At 37.6% G+C, this 18639-nt stretch overlaps 1 protein-coding gene across 1 annotated transcript; it reads right to left on the reverse strand.

Annotated features, from left to right (window-relative positions):
* Nucleotides 1–10125: 10125 nt before the first annotated feature.
* LOC117330410 (uncharacterized protein At5g50100, chloroplastic-like) lies at nucleotides 10126–13867 on the reverse strand. Its single transcript, XM_033888681.1, has 3 exons — nucleotides 13595–13867; nucleotides 11661–11840; nucleotides 10126–11173 (listed from the first exon to the last, which is right to left on the reverse strand). Exons 1-3 carry the CDS (start codon nucleotides 13736–13738, stop codon nucleotides 10946–10948), a joined length of 552 nt encoding a protein of 183 aa, XP_033744572.1. The 5' UTR covers nucleotides 13739–13867; the 3' UTR covers nucleotides 10126–10945.
* Between the last annotated feature and the right edge of the window lie 4772 nt (nucleotides 13868–18639).

The raw sequence follows: 18639 nt of genomic DNA on the forward strand, positions 1-18639 counted from the left end.
AAGTGGATTGATTAATAATAAGTCGGGAAATACTGATCTGAATTATCTAGTACTATGTACAAATGAATTCTGAAAATATTAAATGTATCATTTCGCAAACACCTTGACGTAAAGTTCTCAAGAAAATGGTAATTGGTAATATTACGTTAGTTCAGAGAATTGTATATCAGGTATATACGTCTCTGGTTAGTTATATCAAAGTAACTTCTGGCAAATTAAATATACTGCGATCATTTATAAACTCAAATTAGATAGACGTTCTTTACAAAATGTATATTTCTCGTTTATTCGCCTATGTTATAGTATGCTGACGTCAGCTTGGACTGTATCTCATACGAGTATGTACAAAAACTCGAAAGTATAGATTTAGAAGCCGCCAGAATATTTATTGGTATGCAAGTACTGACAAACTAATATTGAAAAACTGTATAGTGAGGTAAGTTGGCCGAAACTGATCAGAAGACAAAATCACAAAATCTTCAATTTCATAAAATGCATTATCATGATACACAAGTAAACCTTTGCAATCTTCTTAACGTGACCAAATTTCATCAGGTCACAATTCTAGGACGAGACAGTCTGAAAATATAACACAGATTTGTTGTAGAACTAGCATAAATGCTAATTCTTTCCTTCCCTCTGCTATTGACTGTTAGAACAATTTGCCAATTAGCATTCGTAGTTTGCTTTGTTTAACGTCCTCTTAACAACCAGGGCCATTTAAGGACGTGTCAGGCTTTGGAGGTGGGTGAGAGCCGGAGTCTACGGTCAGTACCAGGCAACTGCCCCACGTAGGTTTCGAACTCGCAACCCAGTGGTGGAGGGCTAGTGTTAAAGTGTCGGGACACCTTAAACACTCGGCCACCCCGGCCCCTAAATGCGTAACAACCAATCTCTTTCTTGTCTCAAAACTTACCTAAAAGATCATCTCCGCCGGAGTCACCAAATCATTTCTACTGTGCGACACGTCTAGGTCAAACAGTAGTTCACTGAATGATCATTTCAAATGAAACTTAATTCCCCCACCTCTGTGTACTTGTGGTCTAATTGAAAAAAAAACTTTTCATTTTCTCTGAACATGTAATAATTTTTCCTATCTATGACATAAGTATATTCTCACCTTACCATATAACATAACTGTAAGCTTATAAGTTTCTGGAAATGCTTCTCTTTCCATCGACGATAACACGAGGATATTCTTTGCTGTGCAAAATGTCCTGGTAAATTTAAACAGATGTTCCATGCGAACGTAGCATATACATGTTTTGTACTTCTATAATTTTATACCACATTAAAATATATATCTACAGTCAGGTGGAAGCAGCAAATCGCTCATTCACGTTTCACTTCCTTTTTGTTTATTACAATGTATTTAATTATTTGGTCAAATATATCTATTTATTAGCACAATGATCCGAAGATATAGATTTGAATTTTCCTGTCGTAGTTGTACCGAGAGAAATATATATAATATATGTACAATTCGTATTCATGTATGTAAATACATTGCGACCAGGTATTCATATCATCTTATAGACGCACTGTGTATGACCGACACCGGAAATAGCCCCAGTCTGAAGCGAGGAGAGGCGAACACACAAACTGGCAGCAGTAAGTAATTTTGTAATATTTCTTGGTAAGCAACATTATACATTTGTATTTGCAAATTGATTGATCACATAGTAGGAGAGATGTCAGTGGACATCGCACAAAGGGATTCAAATAATGTACACAGAAATAAATAAACATGTGAAACATGTACGTAGTACCGGTAAATTTTGTGAGTTCCGTGGACATGAACCTGGAATTCGCAAAAACTAAGGTGCTAACATGTAAAGTATCGGTCGAGATTTGATAAATATATCATAGGTATTATGTTGAATCAATATTTGTGACGAGTCTGTACAGCAAAGAGTAAAAAATTGACAAAAACATTTTGCACTTGCGTACGGTGTACAGTAAAAAAGCTATGCGCCGTACAATAAGTAAAGAAATAAATGTCATTTTACTGTGATATTAGCAATATTTGGCCATAAATGATGATATAAGATGTTAATGATTACAAGTTTTCAACTTTTTGTATCTGTATCTTCCGTTTCACACAACGTTTAGATATGTTAAACAGCTGAAAACATATCTGGACGAGCGAAAACGTCGGTACTAAGCACCTTATTTTAATTAAATTAACATGTATTTTCCATTCATTCATAAAGTTAATGATAGGTATCCAGAACACAAACATCTGTCCTATTATGTGATCAATCAATTTGCAAATATAATGTTGCTTACCAAGAAATATTACAAAATTACTTACTGCTGCCAGTTTGTGTGTTCGCTTCAGACTGGAGCTATTTCCGGTGTCGGTCATACACAGCGAGACGACTTGCACAATGATCATGCCAGGGTATCGGGCCGACCATCACTGCGCCATTGAAACGTTCTTTTTCAGAACGCCGATGTGGCGCAGCAGTATAAGCTGCGGGTATTTCTGGCTAGGCGACTGGGTGCCGTAGATCGTGAGTTCGAGGCCCGGTCAGGGCACGAGTCAAAAAGTTGTCTTCCTTCGTCATTTGTGTTGCTAAGGGGTGTGTGTGTGCGTGTGCGTGTGTCTGTGCGTGTGCGTGTGTGTGTGTCAGATTTATATAAATGTCTTGACACTTGTTTCCGATTCCTTTTTGTGTATTTTTTATGTTGTATATATATAGAAATGTATCGTTAAATTGAACTTGTCAAATAAAATACTACAGTACAGTTTAAACTTAATATTGCTTATAACCTATTGAATGTTTGGATTCACACGCAAAAAAAAGATGTACATCGGTATAATCATATTATATTAATTATAGACTTGAGCGCTAGACAATAGACAAATTACGGTATTCTGTTACATAAGATATTCGGACAACGTAGAAATTGTAATTATACGTAGCTGTAAGATTATATATCTGAACAGGCGAGCTATTGTCGATAGTTACAATATGAAACAAAAATAGCCCTGACCTTCCCCAATATTTTCTAGTCCAGACTATCATTCCACAAAATGCTACTGAGTTTACTTCCCGTGTCTATAAATCACACGAACAAAACCTACGGTGTTTATCTGGCACGTTTCCTAAATCTCATTCTCGCAAAAGAATTAGTTTTGTTCCTATTTTCATTTCTGTGTTTCGACATCTTTGACATAACCACAGGGACATATAAACAAAAGTATTTCTGGCTATTTTTTTTATAAGACTACCACGTCCTTGTGCTTTAACAGTAGGATCCTCGCCGTATCCTTACGGACGAATTGTGAGGAATCCCCCTCTATCCCATCAGATCTATCAATATACAATCCAGTGTTCCAGCAGCACGTGCATTACCACGCCCTGGTTGTTGTACCCCATTCAAACAATCAGACTTTGAAGTGTACTATATGCTGTGTCACAGCCCCAACGGTAAATGTATATATGTACATGTATGTCTAGCATAACTACATTATTTGTGCATGTGTCTTTCCAATCAACAAATATAAAACAATAGTCAGTTGTTGATCTGTGTGTATTTTTGTATCAATTGTTCATTGTGCGAATTTTTCATGTAGCAATGACCACAGGCGCTTGCATAGAAAATGTTATTTTCATTTTTTTTTTGACAGTGGTATGTGTAATCTGTTAAGCTGTAGATTACACATACCACTGTCATATAAAACAAGAGATCCCAGAGGGATCTTGGCGCCCACCATTGAATGTTCTTCATTGGTTCCATGTCAGATTGATCTTTTCTCTACTTTTCTCTTCTTCTAAGTCTTATTAATCTGCGTAAATTCAGAAACAGCCTCTAGTACTTTTCAAAAAAGGGAAACCTATATATAAATTTTAAGATTTAGGCACCAAGGGAGAACCTATATATGGAATTTGAGAAAGATTCCTTCAGTACTTTCTCAGAAATAGCGATAACAAACTTCAATTGTCAAAATCCAAGATAGCTGCCTGTCGGCCATGTTGTTTTCTGATTGGTCTCAAAATGCAATATGCATAACTAGGCACCAGGGGGAACCTACAAATGAAATTTCAGGAATATCCCTTCATTAGTTTCTTAGAAATAGCGATAACAAATTTCAATTGTCGAAATCCAAGATGGCTGCCTGTCAGCCATGTTGTTTTCCGATCAGTCTCAAAATGCAATATGCATAACTAAGCACCGAGGGGAACCTACATATGAAATTTGGGAAAGATCCCTTCAGTACTTTCTCAGAAATAACGATAACAAACTTCAATTGTCAAAACCAAGGATGGCTGCCTGTCGGCCATATTGTTTTCTGATTGGTCTCAAAATGCAATATGCATAACTAGATACCGCGGGGAACCTACATATGAAATTTCAGTAAGATCCCTTCATTAGTTTCTTAGAAATAGCGATAACAAACTTCAATTGTCGGAATCCAAGATGGCTGCCTGTCGGCCTTGTTGTTTTCCGATTAGTCTCAAAATGCAATATGCATAACTAAGCATCAAGGGGAATCTAAATATGAAATTTCAGTAAGATCCCTTCATTAGTTTCTTAGAAATAGCGATAACAAACTTCAATTGTCAAAATCCAAGATGGCTGCCTGTCGACCATGTTGTTTTCCGATTGGTCTCAAAATGTAATATGCATAACTAGGCACCAGGGGGAACCTACATAGGAAATTTCAGGAATATCCCTTCATTAGTTTCTTAGAAATAGCGATAACAAACTTCAATTGTCAAATTCCAAGATGGCTGCCTGTCGGCCATGTTGTTTTCTGATTGGTCTCAAAATGCAATATGCATAACTAGACACTGTGGGGAACCTACATATGAAATTTCAGTAAGATGCCTTCATTAGTTTCTTAGAAAGAGCGATAACAAACTTCAATTGTCGAAATCCAAGATGGCTGCCTGTCGGCCATGTTGTTTTCCGATTGGTCTCAAAATGCAATATGCATAACTAGGCACCAAGAGGAACCTACATATGAAATTTGGGAAAGATCACTTAAGTGCTTTCTGAGAAATAGCGATAACAAGAATTGTTTACGGAGGGACGGAGGGACGGACGACGGACCACGGACGCAGGGCGATTTGAATAGCCCACCATCTGATGATGGTGGGCTAAAAATGTAAAAATTTATTTAACAACAATTGCGAAACAAATTATACCAACTTATATTAATCACACTTGTTGGCCCGGTTGGAAGTGTGTGAGGGGTCTTACTGTGGCAGGAAACCAAAAGATTCACATGGTCAGGCAATTGACCCGTACCTTTTTACATGATCAGGGAATCGAACCCCAGCCGCCTAGGTGAAAGGCAAGTGTGTTTCCATTGTGCCACCCGACCACCCTGACACCCGACCACCCTGACACACCCTGACACCCGACCACCCTGACACCCGACCACCCCACTTGACTCTTGTTTCTTTTACCCATCACAGAATGATGGTAAGATGTGAATTCATACTGCTTTATTAAATTTTAATAAACCTCAGCATCGACTGTAGAATTAGTGAAAGATAAATTAAATTGATACTAGTCAACATTGATCATTTTCCAATCCTAGCTCGAACAAGCATTTTAGTCTAATTCACTACAATCAGCTAAAAACATATCTTGTCGATCAGATTTCAAGAAACAATATAAATACTTGTCTGTCATCATTTAACACTTAACACAGAAAATGTGTTACAGGAAATGTTCTACAGATGTTTCCTGTCGGCAATACACATTTCTAGGAAGCTCTAAAAATTAAAACCTACATTTCGAGAAAATTAAACTTCCTTCAATACACACCAGGAAGAGAAAGGAATAGTTTGATTTGTTAATAAAAATACATATCGGTCAACAGACAACAGCTGTGAGTCCAGACACCATTGATGGTACAGAAAAGGAGTTATTAATAGACAACAAGAGATCCCAGAGGGATCTTGGCGCCCACCATTGAGTGATCTTCATAGGTTCCATGTCAGATTGATCTTTTCTCTACTTTTCCCTTCATTTTACTAATCAGTGCAAATAGAGACATCCCTCCAGTACTTTTCAAACAAGGGAATCCTAGCTATATAAGAAATTTGAGATTTAACGATAATGGCTGTTTGTTTGCCAGGTTGTTTTCAGGACAGACTGGTCCAAAAATGCAATACAAGGGACCAAGGGGAACCTACTTATGAAATTTGAGAAAGATCCATTCAGTACTTTGAGAAATAGAGATAACAAACTTCAATTGTCAAAATCCAAGATGGCTGCCTGTCGACCATATTGTTTTCCAATTGATCTCAAAATGCAATTAGCATAACGAGGCACCAAGGGGAACCTCCATATGAAATTTGAGAAAGATCCATTCAGTACTTTCTCAGAATAGCGATAACAAACTTCAATTGTCAAAATCCAAGATGGCTGCCTGTCGGCCATGTTGTTTTCTGATTGGTCTCAAAACGCAATATGCATAACGAGGCACCAAGGGGAACCTACATATGAAATTTCAGAAAGATCACTTCAGTACTTTCTCAGAAATAGTGATAACAAACTTCAATTGTCAAAATCCAAGATGGCTGCCTGTCGGCCATGTTGTTTTCAGATTGGTCTCAAAACACAACATGCATAACTAGGCACCAAGGGAAACTTGCATATGCAATTTGAGAAAGATCCATTCAGTACATTCTCAGAAATAGCGATAACAAACTTCAATTGTCAAAATCCAAGATGGCTGCCTGTCGGCCATGTTGTTTTCGGATTGGTCTCAAAACGCAATATGCATAACTAGGCACCAAGGGAAACCTATATATGAAATTTCAGAAAGATCCATTCAGTACTTTCTCAGAAATAGCGATAACAAACTTCAATTGTCACAAGAGATCCCAGAGGGATCTTGGCGCCCACCATTGAATGATCTTCATAGGTTCCATGTCAGATTGATCTTTTCTCTACTTTTCCCTTCATTTTACTAATCTGTGCAAATTGAGACATCCCTCCAGTACTTTTCAAACAAGGGAATCCTAGCTATATAAGAAATTTGAGATTTAACGATAATGGCTGTTTGTTTGCCAGGTTGTTTTCAGGACAGACTGGTCCAAAAATGCAATACAAGGGACCAAGGGGAACCTACTTATGAAATTTGAGAAAGATCCATTCAGTACTTTGAGAAATAGAGATAACAAACTTCAATTGTCAAAATCCAAGATGGCGGTCTGTCGGCCATATTGTTTTCCAATTGATCTCAAAATGCAATAAGCATAGCGAGGCACCAAGGGGAACCTCCATAGGAAATTTGAGAAAGATCCCTTCAGCACTTTCTCAGAAATAGCGATAACAAACTTCAATTGTCAAAATCCAAGATGGCTGCCTGTTGGCCATGTTATTTTCAGATTGGTCTCAAAATGCAATATGCATAACTAGGCACCAAGGGAAACTTGCATATGAAATTTGAGAAAGATCCCTTAAATACTTTCTCAGAAATAGTGATAACAAACTTCAATTGTCAAAATCCAAGATGGCTGCCTGTCGGCCATGTTGTTTTCAAATTGGTCTCAAATTGCAACATGCATAACGAGGCACCAAGGGGAACCTCCGAATGAAATTTGAGAAAGATCCATTCAGTACTTTGAGAAATAGAGATAACAAACTTCAATTGTCAAAATCCAAGATGGCAGTCTGTCGGCCATATTGTTTTCCAATTGATCTCAAAATGCAATAAGCATAACTAGGCACCAAGGGGAACCTCCATAGGAAATTTGAGAAAGATCCCTTCAGCACTTTCTCAGAAATAGCGATAACAAACTTCAATTGTCAAAATCCAAGATGGCTGCCTGTCGGCCATGTTGTTTTCGGATTGGTCTCAAAACGCAATATGCATAACTAGGCACCAAGGGAAACCTATATATGAAATTTCAGAAAGATCCATTCAGTACTTTCTCAGAAATAGCGATAACAAACTTCAATTGTCACAAGAGATCCCAGAGGGATCTTGGCGCCCACCATTGAATGATCTTCATAGGTTCCATGTCAGATTGATCTTTTCTCTACTTTTCCCTTCATTTTACTAATCTGTGCAAATTGAGACATCCCTCTAGTACTTTTCAAACAAGGGAATCCTAGCTATATAAGAAATTTGAGATTTAACGATAATGGCTGTTTGTTTGCCAGGTTGTTTTCAGGACAGACTGGTCCAAAAATGCAATACAAGGGACCAAGGGAAACTTACATATGAAATTTGAGAAAGATTCCTTGAATACTTTCTCAGAAATAGTGATAACAAACTTCAATTATCAAAATCCAAGATGGCTGCCTATCGGCCATGGTGTTTTCGGATTGGTCTCAAAACGCAATATGCATAACTAGGCACCAAGGGAAACTTACATATGAAATTTCAGAAAGATCCATTCAGTACATTCTCAGAAATTGCGATAACAAACTTCAATTGTCAAAATCCAAGATGGCTGCCTGTCGGCCATGTTGTTTTCGGATTGGTCTCAAAACGCAATATGCATAACTAGGCACCAAGGGGAACCTGCATATGAAATTTGAGAAAGATCCCTTCAGTACTTTCTCAGAAATAGCGATAACAAACTTCAATTGTCAAAATCCAAGATGGCTGCCTGTCGGCCATGTTTTTTTCCGATTGGTCTCAAAACGCAATATGCATAACTAAGCACCAAGGGGAACCTACATATGAAATTTGATAAAGATCCCTTCAGTACTTTCTCAGAAATAGCGATAACAAACTTCAATTGTCAAAATCCAAGATGGCTGCCTGTTAGCCATGTTATTTTCAGATTGATCTCAAAACGCAATATGCATAACTAGGCACCAAGGGAAACTTACATATGAAATTTGAGAAAGATCCCTTAAATAGTTTCTCAGAAATAGTGATAACAAACTTCAATTGTCAAAATCCAAGATGGTTGCCTGTCGGCCATGTTATTTACAGATAGGTCTCAAAATGTAATATGCATAACTAGGCACCAAGGGAAACTTACAAATGAAATTTGAGAAAGATCCCTTAAATACTTTCTCAGAAATAGTGATAACAAATTTCAATTGTCAAAATCCAAGATGGCTGCCTGTCGGCCATGTTGTTTTCAGATTGGTCTCAAAACGCAATATGCATAACTAGGCACCAAGGGAAACTTACATATGAAATTTCAGAAAGATCCATTCAGTACATTCTCAGAAATAGTGATAACAAACTTCAATTGTCAAAATCCAAGATGGCTGCCTGTCGGCCATGTTGTTTTCGGATTGGTCTCAAAACGCAACATGCATAACTAGGCACCAAGGGAAACTTACATATGAAATTTGAGAAAGATTCCTTAAATACTTTCTCAGAAATAGTGATAACAAACTTAAATTGTCAAAATCCAAGATGGCTGCCTGTCGGCCATGTCTTTTTCCGATTGGTCTCAAAATGTAATATGCATAACTAGGCACCAAGGGGAACCTACATATGAAATTTGAGAAAGATCCCTTCAGTACTTTCTCAGAAATAGCGATAACAAACTTCAATTATCAAAATCCAAGATGGCTGCCTATCGGCCATGGTGTTTTCGGATTGGTCTCAAAATGCAATATGCATAACTAGGCACCAAGGGAAACTTACATATGAAATTTCAGAAAGATCCATTCAGTACATTCTCAGAAATTGCGATAACAAACTTCAATTGTCAAAATCCAAGATGGCTGCCTGTCGGCCATGTTGTTTTCGGATTGGTCTCAAAATGCAATATGCATAATTAGGCACCAAGGGGAACCTGCATATGAAATTTGAGAAAGATCCCTTCAGTACTTTCTCAGAAATAGCGATAACAAACTTCAATTGTCAAAATCCAAGATGGCTGCCTGTCGGCCATGTTGTTTTCCGATTGGTCTCAAAACGCAATATGCAAAACTAGGCACCAAGGGGAACCTACATATGAAATTTGATAAAGATCCCTTCAGTACTTTCTGAGAAATAGCGATAACAAGAATTGTTTACGGACGGAGGGACGGACGGACGGAGGGACGGACGGACCACGGACGCAGGGCGATTTGAATAGCCCACCATCTGATGATGGTGGGCTAAAAAAGAGTCATATTTTCTATGCAAGCGCCTGTGGCAATGACATTATCCGTATACAAGACAGTTACGACTGAATATATATTTTTTATATATTTTATTAGAAATCATCCAACAACTGTAACAACAATTTGACATATGGTAAATAAAATACAGAATAAAAAACATGAATCATAAGAATCAAGTTGATATAAAACATGGTTAATATCATGACTACAAGTTTTAACAAACTTCGTACAACACCTTTTTGCTGTGTATCTCGATAAAACGAGAGTAAGATGTGGTGAAAATATCGACTCGCATAGAGACAATTTGTAAAGTTACCAAAAAGGCATTGGGGGGGGGGGGGTCTTCTACTTCATATGTACGACACTATCAGTAAGTATTTATTTAAAGGAGTATTTTAGAATACAAAATTAATTTCATGCTGTTATTAGGAATTATAAACGCATGGTCGAGAGCACCATGCTTGCTGGAAACATGTTTGTTGTTTTTCGTATTTAAGTTTGAATAAAATCGAACAGTTTCGACATGAATTCCTTAAAGGTATTCGCGATTTGATACACTGGCACCATTTACTTCAATTTGCAAACCACGTGGAAGTATATTATATGTATAGTGTGGTGACATATTTAATACATGTATATGATGATCTGATTGATCTCCCAGATTTCATTTGGTTGTTTTTTCATAGAAAGACATTTTTGGAGAAAGGTAAAATATGGGGAATAACCAATTGTATACGGTACAAACAAAAAAGTGTATTAACAGATTCCACATTCAAGTTTTCATAATGGGGACGATATATCACATTTAACATTATCAGATAACTATAGAAGAATTTCCAAACCAGCTAAAACAAGTAAATGCATTCAGCAAACCACTGACATGTCCAAGTCATCACCGCTTCCGTTGACCATTGTTTGGGATCTTACATCTACCGGAATCACAGTCCTCCTCCTCCTTACTTTCCCCTAATCGGCCTGTCAACCAATACCTGTTGAGAGCGAACCATCGGTAGGCGTTGTCTGCTACCGACTTTACTCCCGGAAGCTCTGTGAACGACACCATCCACCCTAACCCTAATGCGCGATACAACTCCCGGGTTCCATCCATGCCGACAAACAACTGCCAACATAATAAAGTAAATTGTTATCTTCTGATATCCATGCCAGTTTGTTTGATTATTAACACTTGTATATATACATATATTCACATGCTTTTTTTGAACTGATGAACCGTAAGGCTCAACGTAACAAAAAAAAACTTAACTAAACACACAAAACCAGTTATGAATGCGAAAACGACTATTACTGTTTAAAAAAAAACTTACGAATTGAAGTGTTTTCTTTTCTCATAGAAAGATATATTGAGAGAACCCATGAATGGTAACAAACTACCGTTACAATATCCAGAAAGTACACATCTTTTTTTTTAATGTCGTTATCCGAGTTCTAATCATTATCATTGTACGTACAAATGTGAAGTTTTAACGAGATCCGTTTGTCCTGAATGCGACCGTCCTTAAATGGCCTTAGCTTTTTGATCAGACAATAAACAGTCCTAAACCCAAACTCTGAATGTGATATGTATGTTTTAATAAGTAGAATGTTACCTTTTTGTCGGGTGATATGACGTGCAGTGCCCCCATCGCATCCTCGTACTGTATTCCCTGGTGGTCGGCGGGGTTGTATCTCCCTTTAGTAATATCGACAAACTTGACGGAGCCGTTGTTGGCCCTCTGAAGAAGGTTGACCTCTTTTACGCATATTGGACAATTCCCATCGTACAGCACCTATAGAACGGAAGAAACGAACGTAATTATTATTACTTAACTAGAAACCATCATACAATGTATTATGAAATAAGCAACACACGACAAGCAAAGTCCTCGTTCTGCAGCGAATGCATGAATTCAGAGAAAGCATATACATGCTACATGTACTTGTCAGAATGTCAGGCAATGAGAAACATACTAGAACGAGATTTTCAGTTGGATAAAGAAAACAGTGTTAGCATGATTGGACAGATTGGGGCTGGTAACGGGAACGACGATTAAAAACATGGAAGAAGCGTTTTCAGTGCTAAAAAACTTCAGTTCGTCAAGCAATGAAAAAAGGCGTACTAGTACAGGGTCCTATGGCCTTCCCAAGTGCACAAAAGACTTGGGAATTAGTTACAGTCTATATGTATTTGAAGTTTGACCTCCCCTAGTGTGTAAAGCCCAAAACGTCTGAAAATACAATGATAAAATTTTGAAACTGTTTCCCAAAAAACATAGATAAGCTCTCTAAATTCTTTAGTTTTTCTTTACACACATAGAAGGCGCGTGTAGACATATGCTTATTCCAGGATGTCTTGACACAGACGATTCCTTTGCCTGTGCACAATCGTTGCCATTCAGACCAAATTAACGTTCCTCGTCAACTTTGCGATAAATTTCTCAAATTTTCATGCAAAAGTTTTTTGCCAATTATTGACCAACACCAGTCATTTATCGATATCAACTAATTGGTAAAAATACAATAATTATATCTAGTTTAGTTTAATTTAGTTTAAACATATTTTATTTGAAAACATTTCAAAAGGAATTGGACACAAGTTTTACAACTTATAATTGTCCTCTTCCATAAACATGAATATAATGGTATTAACAAATGGCAGCATTTACGATACAATATAATGATATTTTACACATAGATGTTCTATATATATATAAAAGAACACAACATTAATAGTTATTGGTTGAAACAACGACGTGTGCCATACCAGTTACCAAAATTACAATAGTGTTATGGCTATTAAGTAAATGATCATGACATAATATTAATAAGTAAACATAAAACAAAATGTACAATATGGTAATAAAAATGTTGGTTTACATGTACTATCAACAATATAGTTTCGATATATATAGTCTATCGATGTTATATATATCAGTATTTTGCATAAAATATGTCATATAATTTATTTTGCACAAATTGATATAGGAGTTGTAGTCTATTGTTCATGACTTACAATTATGACATAAATGACATCAGATTAATAAAAACGGTTAGTATTTTTTATATATTCTTGAACAATCAACCGTATATTGTCATTGTCAATTTGACTAAGTCTATCTGATCCATTAAGTATCAGATTAGATCTAGTCTATATACTCTTTTAGCATTCCGTTATTGTAGACTATTTGATGAAATTTTAATATTTTTTGTGATACAGCAGTTTTAAAGTTGCTGGCGTACTACTTAACCGTGTAAAATGCTTACGTCTCGACATGAACGGCCTTTCATAGTTTTCAAACTACAAAATCAATTCCTAGTGCACTTTAATTCAGTAGACTGCCAAAATCGTACAAGGGGGATAATTCACATGAAACGATAGGCCTTTGACTTAGTTAGTCTTGCCGAAGCCTGACATTACCTTCAGGATTTAAGAAGGGATTTAGATTTATTTTGATAAAGTTAATCAGATGATAGGAAGATGTATTTCATAAAAAGCTACATCGTGAAAAGGCGATACAAACAAATGATAAACTTTTTCGAATACCTTGTGGTTTGGTTTGATAGAACTTGATGATCGCCGTTGTTGTGATATCGTCAACACAGGTCGCCCTCCTAGCACACGTCCTGGAGATATTAGCTTGTTCAGTGAAGAATGTTTTAAAATGTTTAAAAGTGAGAAAGAAGTCATCTTCAATGTCCAATAAACAATATCATTCACGGATAGCTCAGGTTAGGAGCTGTTGACGCTGCTTAAGAAACAATACTTTGTTTATATTAGGAAACTATCCAAGGGATTCCGATGGGAAACTTGTAATAGCCTGGCGAATACAGACGTTATCAAAAAACCTGATAAATGCAACGTTGTCATTATTGGTATTACGACAACACGTCGCATAAAATAACAAAGGCCATATTTTTATATTGCAATAGTTTTAATTGAATATTATTTGTTTTCATTGCATTCTACTACATTCTATTAAATGATATAGTTGATAGAATAACATTTAGGAAATAACGACAATCTTGTCGAAGTGTGCGTCTGCGCAGAGAATAACCATTTTTTTTTCTAAATTACACACACGTGGGGTAACTGCAGCTTGCAGAGGGGAATTGATTTTGGCATTATTAATGGGTTTGTTTTCAAATTAAGCGTGTGTGTCCATTGTTAACATTTAGTTCCGCAGTGAAACATTATTGACCTCCTCAGTTGTAGCTGTAATGAGGAAAAAACGGCGCGGTTGAGCCTTGCTGTTTTGGTAAAAGTCCTGGAACGTCCAGGATAAAATAGCAACCTGTGATAACAAATAGTTTTCAATCCGAACAGTTTGTGGAGGTCATGGTGTGGCAACTGCGATGATGGGAGGGGGTGGAACCACCTATGATGAATTAAGGCGAATGCGAAGGTCGGTGCTCGGAGAGTCTTGCGACTGTCTTTGTAGTCCACCTTGGGAGCAGTACTCCGTCTGAGGTGGTGTTAATATTCATACCCTGCCCACAGGTACTTTGGGTAAGAAATTATATCTGTATATATATACTATACAGCCTCGTATTACTATATAAAGCTCTATTTTATATAGTAATACGAGGCTATATAGTATATATATACAAATATAATTTCTTGCCCCAAGTAGGCCTACCTGTGACACTACCTACGTAACACTGCTCTCAACTTTGACGACGACAATTTGTCAGAAACTGTTCGTCCGTCGTCCAGCGCTACGTTATCGCAGCTAGCGAGATCTATACATCTGATGTAGGAGTGTGGGAAAATGCACGGCCAGACCGGGATTCGTACCCGGTACCTCCAAATACTAGCCGGATGTTCTATCAATATGAGCTACCTTGTCGCCGATGATCGACACGGTCCTGTTCCGCTACACTTTTCCCTCCCTTTTTTAAGTCTTTGACCCCGAAGACTTCACAACTCACCACCCAGGTTTTGGAATCACCATGTCAAGAATTCATCACGCTTGAAACAAGGTTTGGTCACAGGCACCAAATGTAGTAGGAGGGGGAAAATACACGGCCAGACCAGGGTTCGAACCGCGGACCTCTGTACACGGATGCTCTACCAATTGAGTTACCTGGTAGCTGATCGTCAATAATCAACCAGGTCCAGTTCCGCTCCACATCATTTGCACAGGGACCTGAGAATTTGTCAGTGCAAAGGTGCCTTACTCGTTTTATAAAATAACGTATAAGCGTACATATACCATTTACATGTACTCTTATAAAACGAGTCGGGCACCTGTGTTTAGTGTGCACGTGTTTTGATTTGACACATGCCAATGATTATACTAGGAAAGGCCAAATACACTCAAACTATGTAAACTCTTGGGTCCCTGTGATCACATGCACTTCTATCTGGATTTAAATGTAGATGTCACTGGAAATACGTACCAAAGGCGTCGGCTTTGGATTAGTAGTTATAGAAAAAATATATTGGCCCCTACTCCTACTAATACAGACCAAAATGTTGGTTCAAACTTCATGGACCATTATGTCTCCACACGGACACAAACAAGCAAATAAGTCGAACATTATAATTTCTGATAATGACTCATATATTTATGTACATTATATACCAGAACAGGGATTAAGGTCAGTGCCACGTCTCTGTCTCCCAACAGAGTTGCCCCAGTATAGTTTGAATACTGTTCTTATCATCATTCATTCAAAATAAAATACTTAAGTTAGAAATCTTGGCCATTTATTACTGCATATTAGTGATATTACATTACTCGTCGCCATCAAAGTTGGGACTGACGCACAATATACAATTTGTTCTGTGCTGTCATTATCAGATAACACTTATTTCATGGATAATGCATAAATGTTTCAAACAAAGGGCTGATGGTCCAGGGCCCAGTTAAGTCCAAAAATAGGTAATTAATTGTAACGTGGATAAATGGTTATATACTGTATGGATGGTTTCCGATTTAGTATAACGTATGTCATAACTATGACAGAATATATATGTATGCAGGTATACGGAAAAATGAAATTAAACACAAAAAAAAATAAAAATTCCCCATTTTTAGCCCACCATCATCAGATGGTGGGCTATTCAAATCGCCCTGCGTCCGTCCGTCCGTCCGTCCCTCCGTCCGTCCCCTCCGTCCGTCCGTAAACAATTCTTGTTATCGCTAATCCTCAGAAAGTACTGAAGGGATCTTTCTCAAATTTCATATGTAGGTTCCCCTTGGTGCCTAGTTATGCATATTGCATTTTGGGACCGATCGGAAAACAACATGGCCGACAGGCAGCCATCTTGGATTTTGACCATTGAAGTTTGTTATCGCTATTTCTGAGAAAGAGCTGAAGGGATCTTTCTCAAATTTCATATGTTGGTTTCCCTTGGTGCCTAGTTATGCATATTGCATTTTGGGACCGATCTGAAAACAACATGGCCGACAGGCAGCCATCTTGGATTTTGACAATTGAAGTTTGTTATCGCTATTTCTAAGAAAGTACTGAAGGGATCTTTCTCAAATTTCATATGTAGGTTCCCCTTGGTGCCTAGTTATGCATATTGCATTTTGAGACCAATCGGAAAACAACATGGCCGACAGGCAGCCATCTTGGATTTTGACAATTGAAGATTGTTATCGCTATTTCTCAAAAAGCACAGAAGGGATCTTTCTCAAATTTCATATGTAGGTTCCCCTTAGTGCCTAGTTATGCATATTGCATTTTGAGACCGATCTGAAAACAACATGGCCGACAGGCAGCCATCTTGGATTTTGACAATTGAAGTTTGTTATCGCTATTTCTGTGAAAGTACTAAAGGGATCTTTTTCATATTTGTTATGTAGGTTCCCCTTGGTGCCTAGTTATGCATATTGCATTTTGAGACCAATCAGAAAACAACATGGCCGACAGGCAGCCATCTTGGATTTCGAAAATTGAAACTGGTTATCACTATTACTAAGAAACTAATGAAGGGATCTTCCTGAAATTTCATATGTAGGTTCCCCCAGGTGCCTAGTTATGCATATTGCATTTTGAGACCAATCGGAAAACAACATGGCCGACAAGCAGCCATCTTGAATTTTGACAATTGAAGTTTGTTATTGCTATTTCTCAGAAAGTACTGAAGGGATCTTTCTCAAATTTCATATGTAGGTTTCCCTTGGTGCCTAGTTATGCATATTGCATTTTGGGACCAATCGGAAAACAACATGGCCGACAGGCAGCCATCTTGGATTTTGACAATTGAAGATTGTTATCGCTATTTCTCAAAAAGCACAGAAGGGATCTTTCTCAAATTTCATATGTAGGTTCCCCTTAGTGCCTAGTTATGCATATTGCATTTTGAGACCGATCTGAAAACAACATGGCCGACAGGCAGCCATCTTGGATTTTGACAATTGAAGTTTGTTATCGCTATTTCTGTGAAAGTACTAAAGGGATCTTTTTCATATTTGTTATGTAGGTTCCCCTTGGTGCTTAGTTATGCATATTGCATTTTGAGACCGATCTGAAAACAACATGGCCGACAGGCAGCCATCTTGGATTTTGACAATTGAAGTTTGTTATCGCTATTTCTGTGAAAGTACTAAAGGGATCTTTTTCATATTTGTTATGTAGGTTCCCCTTGGTGCTTAGTTATGCATATAGCATTTTGAGACCAATCGGAAAACAACATGGCCGACAGGCAGCCATCTTGGATTTTGACCATTAAAGTTTGTTATTGCCATTTCTGAGAAAGTACTGAAGGGATCTTTCTCAAATTTCATATGTAGGTTCCCCTTGGTGCCTGGTAATGCATATCGCATTTTGGGACTGATCGGAAAACAACATGGCCGACAGGCAGCCATCTTGGATTTTGACCATAGAAGTTTGTTATCGCTATTTCTGAGAAAGTTTTGATTGGATCTTTCTCCAATTTCATATGTTGGTTCCCCTTGGTGCTTAGTTATGCATATTGCATTTTGAGACCAATCGGAAAACAACATGGCCGACAAGCAGCCATCTTGGATTTTGACAATTGAAGTTTGTTATCACTATTTCTCAGAAAGCACTGAAGGAATCTTTCTCAAATTCCATATATATAGGTTCCCCTTGGTGCCTAAATCTTAAATTTTATATATAGGTTTCCCTTGTTTGAAAAGTACTAGAGGTTTCTTCTGAGTTTACACAGATTAGTAAGACTTAGAAGAAGAGAAAAGTAGAGAAAAGATCAATCTGACATGGAACCTATAAAGAACATTCAATGGTGGGCGCCAAGATCCCTCTGGGATCTCTTTTGACAATTGAAGTTTGTTATCGCTATTTCTGAGAAAGTACTGAATGGATCTTTCTCAAATTTCATATGAAGGTTCCCCTTGGTGCCTAGTTATGCATATTGCGTTTTGAGACCAATCGGATAACAACATGGCCGACAGGCAGCCATCTTGGATTTTGACAATTGAAGTTTGTTATCGCTATTTCTGAGAAAGTACTGAATGGATCTTTCTCAAATTTCATATGAAGGTTCCCCTTGGTGCCTAGTTATGCATATTGCGTTTTGAGATCAATCGGATAACAACATGGCCGACAGGCAGCCATCTTGGATTTTGACAATTGAAGTTTGTTATCGCTATTTCT

This window comes from Pecten maximus, chromosome 7, assembly GCF_902652985.1.
Source record: "Pecten maximus chromosome 7, xPecMax1.1, whole genome shotgun sequence".
In the NCBI taxonomy this organism is placed as follows: Eukaryota; Metazoa; Mollusca; class Bivalvia; order Pectinida; family Pectinidae; genus Pecten; species Pecten maximus.